Genomic DNA, 15,928 nt, shown 5'->3' with positions numbered 1-15,928 from the left:
ACAAGAACAGGTAGTAATACAGATGGAGATGGAGGTTGAGGTAGAGGTACCAGAGGAAGATACTCTTGAACAAGTTCTTGAGGATATGGAGTTGGGTGATGACTCAATTCCTGAACCTCAACGAGGATTGCTTAAAGAGTTATTCCCTGAGAATCTTTTACCCAACCTTATTGAAGAAGAACAGCCTGAACCGAGAAATGTATTGGATATATTTTTCGGTTCAAATAATGATCCAACACCGTTTTTGGAACCACATAGACAAGTTGTGGAGCTAGAGATCGATGCTGTGGAGATGTATATAGACCCTCCAGTTGTGAATACTCCTATGGTATCTCGGGCTGATAAGATTAAAGAAATCTTCAGCAGACCCGTGCCGCAGTATCGACCTCACGCTCCACGACCTGGTATGCCCAAATATTACCCAGAGTTTCCAAAACCTTGCATTAAAATTACAAATGAAGTGGATCCTCTGGAGTATTTGGTTACCCGAAAACCTACCAGACCCCAGCGCCTTGATAAATATCATAACGCAAGGGCTGGTGGCGGTGAAATTATTCATGGACACAACAACCCGAATATGATACCAGCTGAACCAAATGAAATTGAAATGGATCAGTTTTTGGAAGATTTGTTGAATGGTGGTGGTGGTGGTGGTGATGATACGGAAAGTACCTCCTCTAACACCTCAACAATTTCAACCAATGATGATGATAGTTCAGATGACTCGACTGACGATGATTCAGATGAGGATGATTCAAATGACGATGATTCAGACAGTGGACCAAATGATGACAACCCTGATAGTGACAATAGCAGTGATGGTGATGATGATTCAGATCATGGCAATCCAGATCACGGTATTCAACCAGTAGAAGAAGAAGAAGAAGCTGAAAGAGTATATATTGGTGGAGGTGGAGGTGGTAATGTTGCCAGCACTAGTGCTTCTACATCCAATACTAATGCTCCTACAGTTGACGCTGCTGCTGATGATACCAATAGTGACGACGATGATGAAGATTTACCTCCAGGTACTGTAGCTTTACAATATATCAATGTTACTCTTGTTGATGCATTGATAAGAGCAAAGTTTGGCCTAACAGAACATTCTTATAGAATTACGTTGAGGAAAAATATTGAAAAACTACCTAGAGTTGATCTCATCTCAAGAGCACTGAATGAGATGATGGAATATGCTAAGACAAAATCCGGTTTCATATCTGGTGATTTCATTGACCTTCAGGTTACAAACCCTGCTCTAAATCAACCGATTCGAACAGGTCTTCAAACAAACGACCATGTTGAATCATTGAAGGCAAAATTGGAACAAATTTTGACTTCGGATGAAACTGTGGATCTTTTTGCATGCAAGTTCCACGTTCAAACGATCAAAATTCCACGGGGTGAAGGCCGAACAAAGATCTTGAATTTGGCCAAGAATAAACATACAAAGACCAGCATCAACCAAATCAAAAATGATGACAAGTTATGTGGTTTACGAGCTGTTATTGTTGGTATGACTCATCATACTGATAAAATTTTGGACGAAACTTTGAATGATTCTCAAATTAAGGATACACGAAAAGGTAAGCCAATTCAAAACAGACTAACCAATAAGTTGCACAATCAATTGGTTGATAGGTATGCTGGTGATGGTTTCACATGTGAAAATGGTTTGACCATAGCCAACATGAAATTTGTTGAGGAATACCTGGATATTCAAATTGTGGTCATTGAAGCCATAGTTAATAACCCTCGAATTTATAGTGGTATTGAAAAAGAAATGAAAATCTACCTGTATAAGGATGGTAATCATTTTGACACAATTAATTCGATGAAAGGGTTTTATGGTAGTGTATACTACTGTGAACTTTGTAATTCAGGTTATCAGAATCCAGATGAACATCCAAACTGTACAGGAGGTAAAAAGTGTAAGCTATGCAATGAACTTGTACACAGTGATGTGAAACGTGTTCTTTGTATAGATTGCAACCGATATTGTGTCAACAAGGACTGCCTGAAAAACCATAAACAGACTGTCTGCAAAGAAGAGTTTAAATGTATTGGTTGTAGCAATGTTGTTCAGCGTTCAGATGTAGACCATAAATGTGGTTACTCCGAGTGTGGGAATTGCAAACAACACGTTGATACAGCTATACATAAATGCTTCATGAAGGACATTCCTGCTATGGGTGGTAGATGTGCATATAAGTGTAAGAATTGTGGTCCCAGTTGGTGTAACAGGGAAAACAAACGTTGCACTTATACCGAAAAATATATATTTTTCGATTACGAGTGTCAACAAGAAACAGGCCAACATGTACCTAACTTGATAATTACACGTGATTTCAACAACAACATATGTTGGTTTGATTCGAACGAAGAGTTTTGTGCATGGCTTGTTGATAAACAGCACAAGGACTACACTGCAATTGCACACTATGCCCGAGGTTACGATAGTTATTTCATTTTGCAATATTGCATAAAGAATACAATTGAGCCAGAAGCAATTTTTTCAGGTAGTAAGGTGATGATGCTGAAGATTGGACCACTAAATTTACGAATCATTGACAGCCACAACTTTATTGCGTCACCACTAGCAGATTTTCCAAAAACTTTCGGATTGACTGAGTTGAAGAAAGGTTACTTTCCTCATCTCTTCAATACAAAAGAAAATGAAAATTACGTGGGAGACATTCCAGCTGCACATTATTACTGTCCTGACAGAATGAAAGCAGAAGCACGCAAAGATTTCCTCAACTGGCACAAACAAAAGACTGAAGAACATTACCAGTTCGATTTGAAAAGTGAATTGTTTCAGTATTGTAGTTCAGATGTTGATATTCTGCGACGTGGATGCTTGAAATTCAGGGAGGACTTTTTGGATAGTGGCAATTTGGATCCATTCTGTTATACCACCATTGCTAGTGATTGTATGGCTTTGTATAGAAGTAAATACTTGAAGCCTAATACAATAGCAGTGGACAACAAGGAGTTTCACGATCAGTTTTCTAAGGTTTCAATATCTTGGCTAAACTCATTTGACAATCCTAATATTGTTCACGCTAGCAATGGAGGTGAGAAACGAATATGTGGAGCTAAAGTTGATGGCTTTGATTCCACATCCAACACAGTTTACCAATTCCACGGTTGTTTCTGGCATGGATGTCCTGATTGCTTCGATGAAGAAACCACTAACAGGGTGAATCACGAATGCATGGGTGATCTATACCAGAAAACTGTGGAGAGAACAGAACAGCTTCAAAGAGCTGGGTACACTGTAGTTGAGATGTGGGAATGTAAATGGAAAAAAACTCGAGAATACTCTAAGAACTGTTACTTGATCAACAACCAAGTAATAGAGCCACTAAATCCACGAGATGCATTCTTTGGTGGGCGTACAGAAGTCTTCAAATTAAAGAAGACAGTTGATGGTGTTGATGGAAAAATCAAGTATATAGATGTCTGTTCACTGTATCCGACCGTAATGTATTATGATCCGTATCCAGTTGGACATCCGATGAAGATTTTGAATCCGCCATGTTACGATCCGAATTGGTTTGGATTTGTTAAATGCAAAGTCCTACCACCTCGTGATCTCTACATTCCGGTTCTTCCATGTCGTGTACAGATGAGTAAGAGTGAAAAATTATTGTTCACTATATGCGTGAAATGTGCCATTGATAATCAGCCTAGGTGTACCCACACAGATGCAGAACGTGAATTTGTAGGTACTTGGTCCACTCGAGAAATGAACAAAGCTATTGAGATGGGTTATGAAGTGCTGGAAACATACGAAGTGTGGCATTTTGACAAATCAACTGATTTGTGGAAAGACTACATTACCTATTTCTTGAAAGTGAAATTGGAATCTAGTGAGCACTCATATCCAACCAAAGAAGCTTATGTCGCAGCTGTGAAATGTGATCAAGGTATTGATTTGGATATTGACAAAATTGCCTATAATCCAGGAAGAAGGGCTGTGGCCAAATTATGCCTCAATTCACTTTGGGGTAAATTTGGACAGCGAGACAACATGGGTAATACCGAATACTTAACGGATCCATGTCGTTTCTATAAAATTCTCCTGGACGATAAGCTGACAAATGTTCACGTGTTTCCATTGTCTGAGGAAATGGTTCAAGTGAATTACAAATTCAAAGATCAATATGTTGAACGCAACTATAAGACCAATATTTACGTTGCAGCTTTCACAACTGCTAATGCCCGGCTTAGACTTTACGATCAGTTGTCAAAATTAAATGAAGCAGTTCTTTATTGCGACACTGACTCAATTGTATATGTAGATGATGGAACCAATACCGTGACAACTGGTGACTTGTTGGGTGAGTGGACTGATGAGCTGAAAGGAGGTTACATTACCAAATTCATAGCCTCAGGTCCTAAATCTTACTACTACAAGACAAACACTGGTAAAGAATGTCTCAAGGTGAAAGGTTTCACTCTACACTATACCAATGCGAAGAAAATCACCGGATCGGTTATGGAACTGATGATTGATAAGGAATTTCCAAACGTGATCACTGTTGATAAGAATATTGTTCGAGATGTGAAGACTAAGCAATTGGTTAACACAGATCAGACAAAGAAGTTTGGTTTCAACTTTGATAAACGTGTGATTTGTGATAATTTCGACACAGTTCCTTATGGTTACATTGCTTAGTGAAACGTTGAAGAATTATATTACAGCTGGCAATGGATAAACGTAGATTGAAAAATTCGATAACAGTGATTAATTTCGACAATCAAGTTAAGAAAAAACAACGTAAAGTAGAAATGTTTCCTGATGTGATCCGTTGCGGTATGTTTGGACCTAGTGGGTCTGGAAAATCAAACTTACTTCTTACCATGCTGGTACACATGAGACCATACAAAAATTTGTATCTATGCTCGAAAACGAGTTACCAGGAAAAGTATGGAACACTGCGTGAACTCATAGCTGGGCACAATAAAAATAAGAAAAGTCGAAAGCAAATGATTAATATCCAAGAACTACAAGTTGAATCACTCCCTGAACCTGAAGATTTGGAAATGGATTCCATTGTGATTTTTGATGATGTACTGACTGAAAAGCAAGATAAAGTTGCTAATTTTTTCCTCAGAGGCAGACATCGTAATATTTCTTGTTTTTACTTGAGTCAAGCTTACACAAAAATACCAAAAAAGAGTGGCATACGTGAAAATTTCAATTACATTATACTGTTTAGGCAGGATTTAGTGAATTTGCGTCAAGTTTATACTGAATACATCACAGATGTCACTTTTGAGAAATTCCGTTCAATGTGTAACAATTGTTGGCGTGAACAGTTTGGTTTTCTGGTTATTGATGTTGAGAGTGATGAATGCAAGTATAAAAAGAAGTTTGAAGAAAGTATAAATACCTGAGACCTAATTTGATAAGGTACATAGGAAATTGGTTCAAAAAAACTATACATAGAGGTACCTAACACTGATAAGTTATTATCATTACTATGGCACCTGCTAATGAAAATTATGACAATTTCTTTGAACGTTATGATTTTTATGACTATAGACCTCCTTCATCTGAGAACATTAACCAGCCAGGTGGGGAGTTTCCCATTACAGTTTATAATGAAGATATCATTACTTTACCTTGTGAAAGTAGACTTGTGTTTACTGGTCAAATCAGTGTAAATACTATAGCCACAGATGGTACTGCTACAGCTGTCACCAACATTGATACAAGTAAAATTGATTTTGATTTGAATGGTATTTTACATCGATTTGAATTCATTGAATACAAAGTTGGCGAACATAAAGTTGATGATATTCGTAAACCAGGTATTTCAACAACCATGAAAGGTCTTGCTTCATTCAGACCAAATATGGCTCAAAGTCTTTCTGGTTGGAATATTTATCAAGGAGCAAAAAGTCTAATCAATAGTTCAGGGTACTTTACAATTATTAAACCTCTTTCTGAATTGATGGGTTGTTTTGAAGATTATCGTAAATGTCTTGTTCGTATACCTCAAACATTGATTTTTCATATCAGTACATCGTCTGACAATAATTGTTTTTACTCAAAGGAGGGTACAAAATACCAAGTTTCTTTCAAATTCACAGACATTATTTGGCGTATGCGCCACATAAAACTGAGAATTGATAAAGAAGCCAAACTTCGCAAAGAAGTGTTGACCAGTACAAATTATACAATGTATTTTCGTCATTGGTTGTATCAAAGCACAACATTACCTGTTGGTACTACTGAATATACGTGGGATGTTCCCGTTTCTCATTCTAAAGTCAAGTATGCTATAATAGCTTTCCAAAAAGATGTTGTGGGAAAACTTGACAAACAAATGGGTAGATTTGATTTACTAAATGTTGAAAATGTGCAGTTGGAAATCAATAACTACTGGTTATATCCTAAAGATCGTTTGAACATCAAGTACACAGAAAATAAATGTGGTAATATTTTTGAAATGTTTAAAGCATTTCCCAAATCTTACTACAATCGACCAGAAGAAGATCCAGTCTGTGATTACATCACATTCCTAACGGATTTTCCGATGATCATTATTGACTGTTCTCATCAACCTGAAGTGATCAAAGATTCTTTGATAAATACAAAAATTCATTTCAATTTTCGAGATGATGGGTTTCCTGATAAAGGAATGGTACACCTACTCATGATTATGGATTGTAAAGCAGTTTACAATCCTCTGAACAACCAAGTTATCACATAGAATTGACAAATGAAGTTTTTTCGATATTTTATTTTTTCAAGATGGCATTTCAGATTTCATTGACTGAAACTTCTTCAATTTTTGATTTTGAATATGCAGATGGTATCAAGTTGAATGGACCTTACGAGGTCTGTTTGAAAAGTTTTGTGACTTATAACAACATACCCAACATATCGGAAGTGAATAACAATATAACTTTTGTGGATGTGGATGTGGATAAGGATAATGAAATTCCTCAGGCTGAGTTTATAGAGATCAGAGACACAAACAATAATATTATCAATGCCAATGCTGAAAGTCTCACTTACGACCTTCCAAAAAAGACAAAAGGAGTATATCCCTTTACTGTACCCACTGGTACATATGAGATTCAAGATATTGTTAAATATATTGAAAATTTGGATAAAATTAAAAACAGTGGTACCTTCTTGAGGTTAAATAAGAACACATTCAAAATGGAAATCAAAAGTCCTTTGCATATTGATTTCAGACCTGCAAACTCAATTGGTCGAACATTGGGCTTTAGTCCTAGACTTTTGGCTCCCAATGAACTGCATCGTTCAGATTTACCTGTGCAGATTTTTACTGTGCACACCATCAAAGTTAAATGCAATTTGATTAAATGCAATGTTGATAATCTGAAGCGTAATGACAATACACTTTATGAATTTCCATTAAAAGTTGAAAGTGGTGAGAAAATCATTGAAAGACCAATTACGTTGTGTTATTATCCTATTGTGAGACTAGATAGCATTTATCAGCTGCATTTGAGAGTTGTTGATCAAAATGATAGGTTGGTTGATTTTCAGGGTGAACAAATTGCAATTACTTTGGGTTTTCAACCAACTAGATGAAAATCGTTAAATAGAGGTCCATGAGCCTGTTGATATTCTAATTATAATGGATGATAAAACAATCAGAGATTATTTGGAATCTGGTAGAGCTCTGAAACAAAAGTTTGAAGAAATGAAATTTGGTAAACTAACCAAACGTATTCAGTTGGAAGAAAGGTTTAAACCAATTACAGAATCATTGCAAACTTTGAATGAAAATATGACAAAGTCTATACAAGTGCAGGGAGACAAAGGTATTCCTTTCATTTTGAATGACTTATTAAAACCAGGTAAAAATATTGATAAACACTTTGGTGTAAGAATTGAAAATAGAGGTTTATTTGTTGGTAATTCCCAATTAACAATCACACCTGATAACAATATTCTTTTGGAATCAGATCAAAGCTTGTATAAAGGTACTCCTGGTCTTTGGGAATTACTCACTGCTGAAAATCCTCAACATTATGATGCTAGAGATTTGAGCAATTATGAACAAATTGTGTTACGTTCTTATGCTTATAGGCGTAAAAATGATAGACATAGCCCATACTATAAAGCTACAAATACTAACAAGTATAGAACCTTAATCAGGCCAATGCTAGTAAAGTACCACATTATTAAACAACAACAACAACAACAACCTCTGTCTGTAATAAAAGAAACTGAAACTGAAGATGAAGATGATGAATTCTATGATACCTCATTTTATGAGGATGAAGATCTTAAAAAAGGTTCTGGATTGCGTAAATTTAATACAGGGCAACCTGTGGAGTATGTTCATTGGAATACTGTTGATGAATTAGTTGAAAGACTGTGTCATTTGTGGGGTGAAATACAATCTGGCAACACAAATCCTATTTTACTCAATGAAATAGTCAACATTATTCAGGAATTCAAAGAACTTTGAAAAACGTTATATAGACTTATGAGCAGAAGAAAATTCATTATTTTAAAATGGATTATCGTTATCAAAGATATCTAAGATGCATGGAGGTAATGCCTGAGCCCGTAGGTACTTCTAGTCCTATTTATGGCAGAGGTATTATCAATTCTATGATTAATAATTTACCATTTGAAATGCATATGCCTGGCTACAATTATTTAGGTCCTGGTACCAAGCTTGAAAAGAGATTGAATGCAGGCAGCCAACCAACAAATAAACTTGATGAATTAGCTATGAATCACGATATAGCGTATTCAAAGTCTAAAAATTTGGATGATCGTCATGCTGCTGATTATGATTTACAAGAAGGAGCTTGGAAACGTGTGTTGGCAGATGATGCAGGGTTGGGAGAAAAAGCAGTAGCATGGTTAACAACTAATGCCATGAAAGCTAAAAGAGCTTTAGGTGCTGGCTTGCTAACAAAGTACCCTGTATCTCTGGAACCAGCAGAGCAAGAAAAACTTGCAGCAGCTGTACAGGCACAGAAAGGTGTTTCCTTAAAAGTTAGTACTATACGTACCAAAGAATCTGTGATGAGTGAGTCCTACTTACCACTAACAAAAAGTCAGATTGCAAATCTTAAAAAAGGTGGCAGTGGTAAGAAAACCATTAGATTATCAGCTGCTCAGGTTGAAAAGGTCAAGTCTGGAGGTTACCTTAAAACAATGCTTCAGTATGGTCCTGCAGCCATAGGTGCTGTTTCTGCTCTTGTTGATCTTTTCAAAAGTAAGGAAAAAGATGGCAAAGGTGTTTACATCAACAAGAAACCTAGAGGTTCAGGAGTTTACATTAATAAAAAACCAAAAAGTGGTGAAGGTGTTTACATTAATAAGAAACCTAAAGGTTCAGGTGTTTACATCAATAAAAAACCAAAAAGTGGTGAAGGTGTTTACATTAACAAGAAACCTAAAGGTAATGGTCTTTTGGATGAACTTCTAAAAAAAAAAAAGCTACTCCATTGAATAATTTGGAATTGACAGAGTATGCCATTCAATTAAAAATACCTTTCTTTAGAGGTGTATTCATGCGTGATAAGTTACCAACAAAAATTTTAAATAATGAATCTGCTATTGTGAATTTAGATTCAAGCTCTGGTCCAGGTACTCATTGGGTTGCATATGTGAAACGTGGTCAAAATGTAGAATATTATGACTCTTTTGGTGTTGCCCCACCAGCTGAACTACTTGTTTACTTTGGAAAGAAAGCCAAGGTAATTTATAATTATGAGCAAGATCAAAAATTAAGTCAAGTCATTTGTGGTCATTTGTGTTTGAAGTTTCTACATAAATACATATGATTTCAAAACTTTGATATTTGAAAAATGGATTTAGCTCTTGAATTGCACAAACCTGTGATTAAAAAATTTAAAACGCGCCAAATCATCACCAAAGGTATTGATCACATTTGGCAAGCTGATTTATTAATCATGACACAGTATAAAAAAGAAAATGATGGCTACACCAATATTCTGAATGTTATAGACTGTTTTAGCAAATATGCTTGGTGTATACCTCTGAAATCAAAGTCTGCCAAAGATGTTACTGAAGCATTTCGAAAAATACTCAAGGCCAAAAGACCTAATCGAAAACCTAAATTGCTGCATATTGATCGTGGTAAAGAATTTGTAAATTCTACTTTCAAAAAATTGTTGAAGGAATATAACATTACCATGTACCATACATTCACTGAGATCAAAGCAGCCATGGTAGAAAGATTTAACAGAACATTAAATGAGAAAATGAAGCTACATTTCGAAGTTAACCAAAATCATCATTGGATAAAAATTCTACCAAAGCTTGTTAACGAATATAATAAACACGACATACATAGATCTATAGGTATGACTCCTGCTTCTGTTACAACAAAAACAGAACCAGTAGTTTATCAACGTTTGTACGGGTTAAAAAAATTTAAATTACCAAAACCTACACTTAAAATAGGCGATCGTGTTCGAATAATTGCTTACAGATATACATTTGCAAATAAGTACTCGAGAAGATGGACAAAAGAAATTTTTATAATTGATAAGGTACACTATACAGTACCCATAACATATACCATAACAGCTTTGGATGGTGAAATAATCAGTGGAAAGTTTTACACTCAAGAGTTACAAAAAACAAAATTTTAACTATAAATAGAGGTATGGATGCTGCTACTGCTCATTATTAAAATGGGTTCGGTACAGATACCTTCTGTTCTACGTGCTGCTGTATTAGGATCTGTTGATAGAGAGATTCAGGAAAATGTGCTGCAAAAAATATTGAGATTCAAAAAATACTATGGCCAGATCTTCATATGTTCTACAAAACCAAATATTTTCAATTTGGACCAAAATGTGTTGACTTTCACCGATATAGGAGACTTACCAAAACCACTGCCACCAAATTCAGTGGTAATTCTGGAAAATATAGCTGCTTGTAAATCTCTTAAGCGTCTCATTAAACAACAGAATGTTTCCTGCATTTACTTGTGCAAAACGTACAGAGAATTACCTTCAGATCTAAGTTGGCCTCTCAATTATGCAGTTCTATTCCAACAGTCTGAAACTGATATTGCACAGTTTCATTCTGAACAAATTTTTGGTATGTCCTCTGCTTTATTTGCAGATCTGTGTGAATTTGTTTGGGATTCCCCTTCTTCAGAAAAAGATTATCTGGTAGTTGATATTTCCAAGTGGATATATATGAAAAATTTCAGGTTTTCGGTTAGGCTTCCTGCGCATGCGCAAATCATACCAAAAAAAGTATAAATACAACCACACTAACAGTTGGTCGTCATTACATCTCTAGCAACCATGGCGAACACATCTCGTTTTCGTGCTATCATCATGGCTATTGTAGAATTATTCTTGTTATGCGTACGACTCTTCAGACGTTCTCATAATATAGATATTCAAGAGCTGCATCCGTTCGATTGGGAAGCTGGTGGTGATTATTGTTGTCTGAAGCATTGTTTCAATACTGCTATGATTACTACTGTTGTTGATGGTCTAGCTTGTCGGGTGTGTGGTTCTTTTTGCATCTGCTACTGCAAATGTGTAACCTATATGGAGTGGCTTCATCGAAAGAAATTACAACAACGTCTCATTGAAGAAGAACTGAAGAGAAGACGTAAACACCCTGAATGCCCAAACTGCAAATGCTATCCCAAACATCTATAAAAGACACTACACTGGCTATTGTCCTTAATTCCAATATTCCATTTCGATTTTGATTCTGAAGCTGAAGATTAGCACTGTGTACCAAGTTATCCCCACCACAACAAAAAAAAAACCCTTTTCAGGGCTATAAATACAAGTACAATAACATCTGAAGCTCATTTATGATCATGGCTTTTGTACCGACAACACGTTGCAGTTCCTGCATGCCTCTGTATCAACCAAGTTCGTTACTACTTTTGTGTGGTAATAAAATTATTGATTGTATCGAGTCAGTAGAGGATATCAATTCTTTACATCTACCAAATACATTAAAAAGTCAACTGGAAGAGTTGGTTCCAGAAGTAAGTTCAGAATCAGACTGTCTGGGGTGTGGTAGCAGCTCGGAAGACAGTGATGATGGTGGTTGTTGTGGCGGTGGGGGTGGTATTGGTGGGGGTTATTTTGCATGCAATCTTTGTTATGCAGACAAACGTTCAGATTGTGACTGTTCAGTTTGCCCTCGTTGTCGTAGGAAAACACCAGAGTATAAGGTAGCCTGTGAAAACGGATACTGTAACAGGTGTGATTGCAAATGCTGTAAATTTTGCAAGTGGTGTAAGCGAAAATTCTGCACAATTTCCTATACTTGTGCTAGCGATTACTGTGTCTTATGCCACTACTGCCTCCCCCACCCTTGCAAATACCCAAAGGCCTAGTCATAAATACGAGTGTTTAGTCACTTACAAGTCATTCTTAATTAGTATGCCAAACTTAGTAGAACTAGCTTCAATGACTTCACTAGTGCAAATTGATTGTGCAGCTAGTCCTGTTAAAATAACCTACCATCCAATGGCTCTTCAACTGCAAGCTGCAGATAAAATAATCGACAACATTAACTCGCTATTGAAAATATTACAACTACCACTGCCCAATATTATAATTGAGCACTTGATAGAATTATACATCAAGTACCATGATGCAGGCTACTTCAGTATGGATGAAGAAGACAACGATTCCGATTAGTTCCACAAATTACCCCCACCACTTTCAGAAATGTATAAGTAGAGCTACACCAACATCTCAGAGTCATTATACATCTGACACTCATACACGATGGACGTCTCTATCAAGAACTTTAATGATGTCAACGAGAAGAAGCCCTTTGAAAAATTTACCAACTTTACCATTGGTACTACTTTCAATGTTAAAACGTTTTTCAAATGCAAAACTGTCTACGGACAATCAGTTGTTGTCGAGACAGATGAATATCTGTTTCACTTACCTTCTCGATATACTCACCTATTCGATACAGATGAGAAGTTGCAGGCTTGGAAAGAAGAAAAAAATCTTCGCATCACTTACACAGATCTGCGTGGAAAATCAGTATTCTTAACGTTACACCAATCTTCTTAAGTTTATAAGTTTGTTAATTTTTATAATTGTAAAAATATAAAATGTAAAAAAAAATATAAAGAATAAAAAAATATAAAAAAAATATAAAAAATAAAAAATGTAAAAAAAATATAAAAAATAAAAATGCAAAAAAAAAATTTGAAAAAAAAAAAAAAAAAAAAAAAAAAAGTAGACGGGACACTTTGGGTTGGCGCCGGAAAGTCTAGGACCCCCAAAGTGACCCGCCTACTACTATTGTAGATTACCTTGGTAATCCAGATAGATAGGTCAATGACCTCCTTAAGAAGCCAGATGGACAGACAAACGAGCTAGGGAAGGTAGACAGGTAAGTCAGTGACCTTGGGGAATCCAAGCAGACCGGTCACTGACCTTAAAAAGGCACTCAGGCAACCTCGAGAGGCTAGACAGACAACACTGAGGGGCCAGACAGGTAGGTCAGTGACTTCAGGAGTTTGGACAGACAGGTCAATGACCTTAGAAGGTCATACAGGTACCTAGACAACCTAGAGAGCATAGATAGACAAGCAAACAGATGACCATGAGAAACTAGATAGGAGGGTCAGTGATCTTAAGAGGCCAGTCAGACGGATCAATGACCTTAAGAAGCCAAGCAGGCATACATGTGGCCTTGGGAAGGCATATCGAAAAGTTAGTGACCTTGAGAGGCCAGACAGGAAGACAGACCACCTTGAGAAGCTAACCAGATAAGAGGTCAATTACCAGCAGAGGTCAGACAGACAGGTCAATGACCTTAAGAAGCCTGGCAGATATTTGGCAACCTCGAGAGCCCACATAGGCAGACAGACGGCCATTAGAGGCTAGATAGGTGGGTCAGTGATTTTAAGAGGTCAGTCAGACGGGTCAATGACCTCATAGGAAACCAGACGAGCATATAAATGACGTTGGGAAGGTATACCAAAAAGTAAGTAACCTTGAGAGGTCAGACAGGAAGACGGACGACCTTGGAAAGATAAACAGGTGGAAGGTCAGTGACCTTCAGAATCTAGACAGACAGGTCAATGACCTTAAGAAGCCAGCCATGAGGACAGGCGACCACGAGAGACTAGACCGGTAGGCCAGTGATCTTAATTGAGGTCAGTCAGACAGTTCAATGACCTTGAGAGCCAGACTCGATCTCCGATAGTGAGAATTTAATGAACCGGCTGTTTCACTGAGGAAAAAAGCTGCAATTTTGGATCAGTTTTGAACCCATATTTTGAAACTATTTGAAACACTTCCAAAAATTTTACTTTTTCGTTAGAGAATTGCTTAATTGATATTTGTTTGGTAGGTATTCGTTTGTTGATGAATAAATTTTTGTCAATTTTATTGTACAAAAACATTCGATTTCTGAATTTTAATAACTCTCCAAAAATCAAGAAATAAATTCCAGCATTTTTTTCATCTACCTACACATAATATGATTTTGAAACATGATTTTCTCTTAAACTCGATTCCAGTTCAATTCACATCCAAACACTCGAGACGGTTTTAGTGGTTTTCTTTTTCAAAACCCAAAGCAACTTCTCGTAAATCCTTGGCCTATGTACTCGAATTTGCGTCGAAAAAAAACCCATCATCTCTTCGTATAACAATAGAAAGAAATATTCTTCAAAGTATTGGAGGTTAATTGCGATGCTATCCGTTAATTCGGTTATTTTTCAAAGAAAATCCGCTCTTTATTTCGTTTTTGAAATTTATTACGCGCGTTTAAAAATGCCCACTACGAAGGTCTAGGTACCTATATTATGGCCGAATCTAGACGAATCGCCTAGCAAAAGTATACGAAAAAAAAATACTACGCCATCGTTAAAGCCTCCGAAACGAGATTACTTTTCTGACATAGAGAAAAGAGAACGAGAAAAAAAAACCGTATCCTTGACGAATTATCATAACTTTGGAACTTTTTTCTCCATTTTATAGCCGATACTATATATTTATAAAGCGGCGTAAAATCTAAATAAACAGCGATCGTAAATTTTGACGTTACGAAAAGGAAACAGGAAACCGATGTCGAGCAATCAATATAATAAATACCGAATAACCGCGCGTCCGAGTACGTATATAAAAAAAAGCAAGAAAAGCGGTAATTATAAATTACCCGAGAATACGTAGTATCTAAACGACAGCACCAGAATAAGAATCCAGGTCGATGTAACCAACCGACAACGTTTTACCAATGGAAATCTCCTGAAATCCTTACATTTATTTTATAAATCCTTTCGCAAAATATACCCTAGCGAGTGAAATGGACTGGAACCGGAGAAATTTTAATCCTTTCAAGATTACCGAATGATCGTGGTATTTACCTTTTTTTTTCTTTTTTTTGGTATGGTAGCGACACGCGATCTGGGAAGTATTTTTTTCTCACCCTTTTCCTCGCTCTTCTTTCTTCTCACCATTCGCACGACGACGATGTACAAATATTTGTATCTATACCCTTTTGTTAATTGATACCTTAAATACCTTTACCTACCCTTTTCTACTACGCGATTATTTCGACTCAAAAATTCTTCAAATAGTTTGACATTCATCTCTGTCCCAGACTCTACAAACGTGATACCTACTTTGCGAATTAATCTGGTAAACTCAACTTTTAGTGTTTTTATGCTTGGCCGGATCGTTTCGACGTGTCCGGGTCGCAAATTATAATTTACGTGCAACTTCATTAAACTTGATCGGCTGGAAGGAAATTGACGCGGTATTCGAATAATCCATCAGTTTGTCAGCACACATAGAGAAATTTCTTTTGATTAAAAAAAATCCCCGTCGTTGACAACTCGCGGAATACTTTTTCAAAAAAAAAAAAAAAAAAAGGATAGTCTTTTTCCATCATCATCGAGAATTTAATAACTCGAGTTCGTTCAAAAAC

At 36.4% G+C, this 15,928-nt stretch overlaps 2 protein-coding genes across 3 annotated transcripts in view; one reads left to right on the top strand and one right to left on the bottom strand.

Annotated features, from left to right (window-relative positions):
• Positions 1–15,928, bottom strand: part of LOC135835012 (uncharacterized) — a 97,494-nt gene that overhangs the window by 57,852 nt on the left and 23,714 nt on the right. The gene's annotated exons all lie outside the window — the stretch shown is intronic.
• On the top strand, positions 8,513–9,463 carry LOC135835013 (uncharacterized). The gene has a single exon (XM_065349061.1). It carries the CDS (start codon positions 8,513–8,515, stop codon positions 9,461–9,463), a length of 951 nt encoding a protein of 316 aa, XP_065205133.1.

This window comes from Planococcus citri, chromosome 2 (assembly GCF_950023065.1).
Source record: "Planococcus citri chromosome 2, ihPlaCitr1.1, whole genome shotgun sequence".
NCBI lineage: Eukaryota > Metazoa > Arthropoda > Insecta > Hemiptera > Pseudococcidae > Planococcus > Planococcus citri.
This window is presented reverse-complemented; position numbering and strand designations above follow the sequence as displayed.

Coding starts and splice junctions, on each gene's coding strand:
- LOC135835013 (XM_065349061.1), top strand. CDS start 8,513: ATGGATTATCGTTATCAAAGATATCTAAGATGCATGGAGGTAATGCCT.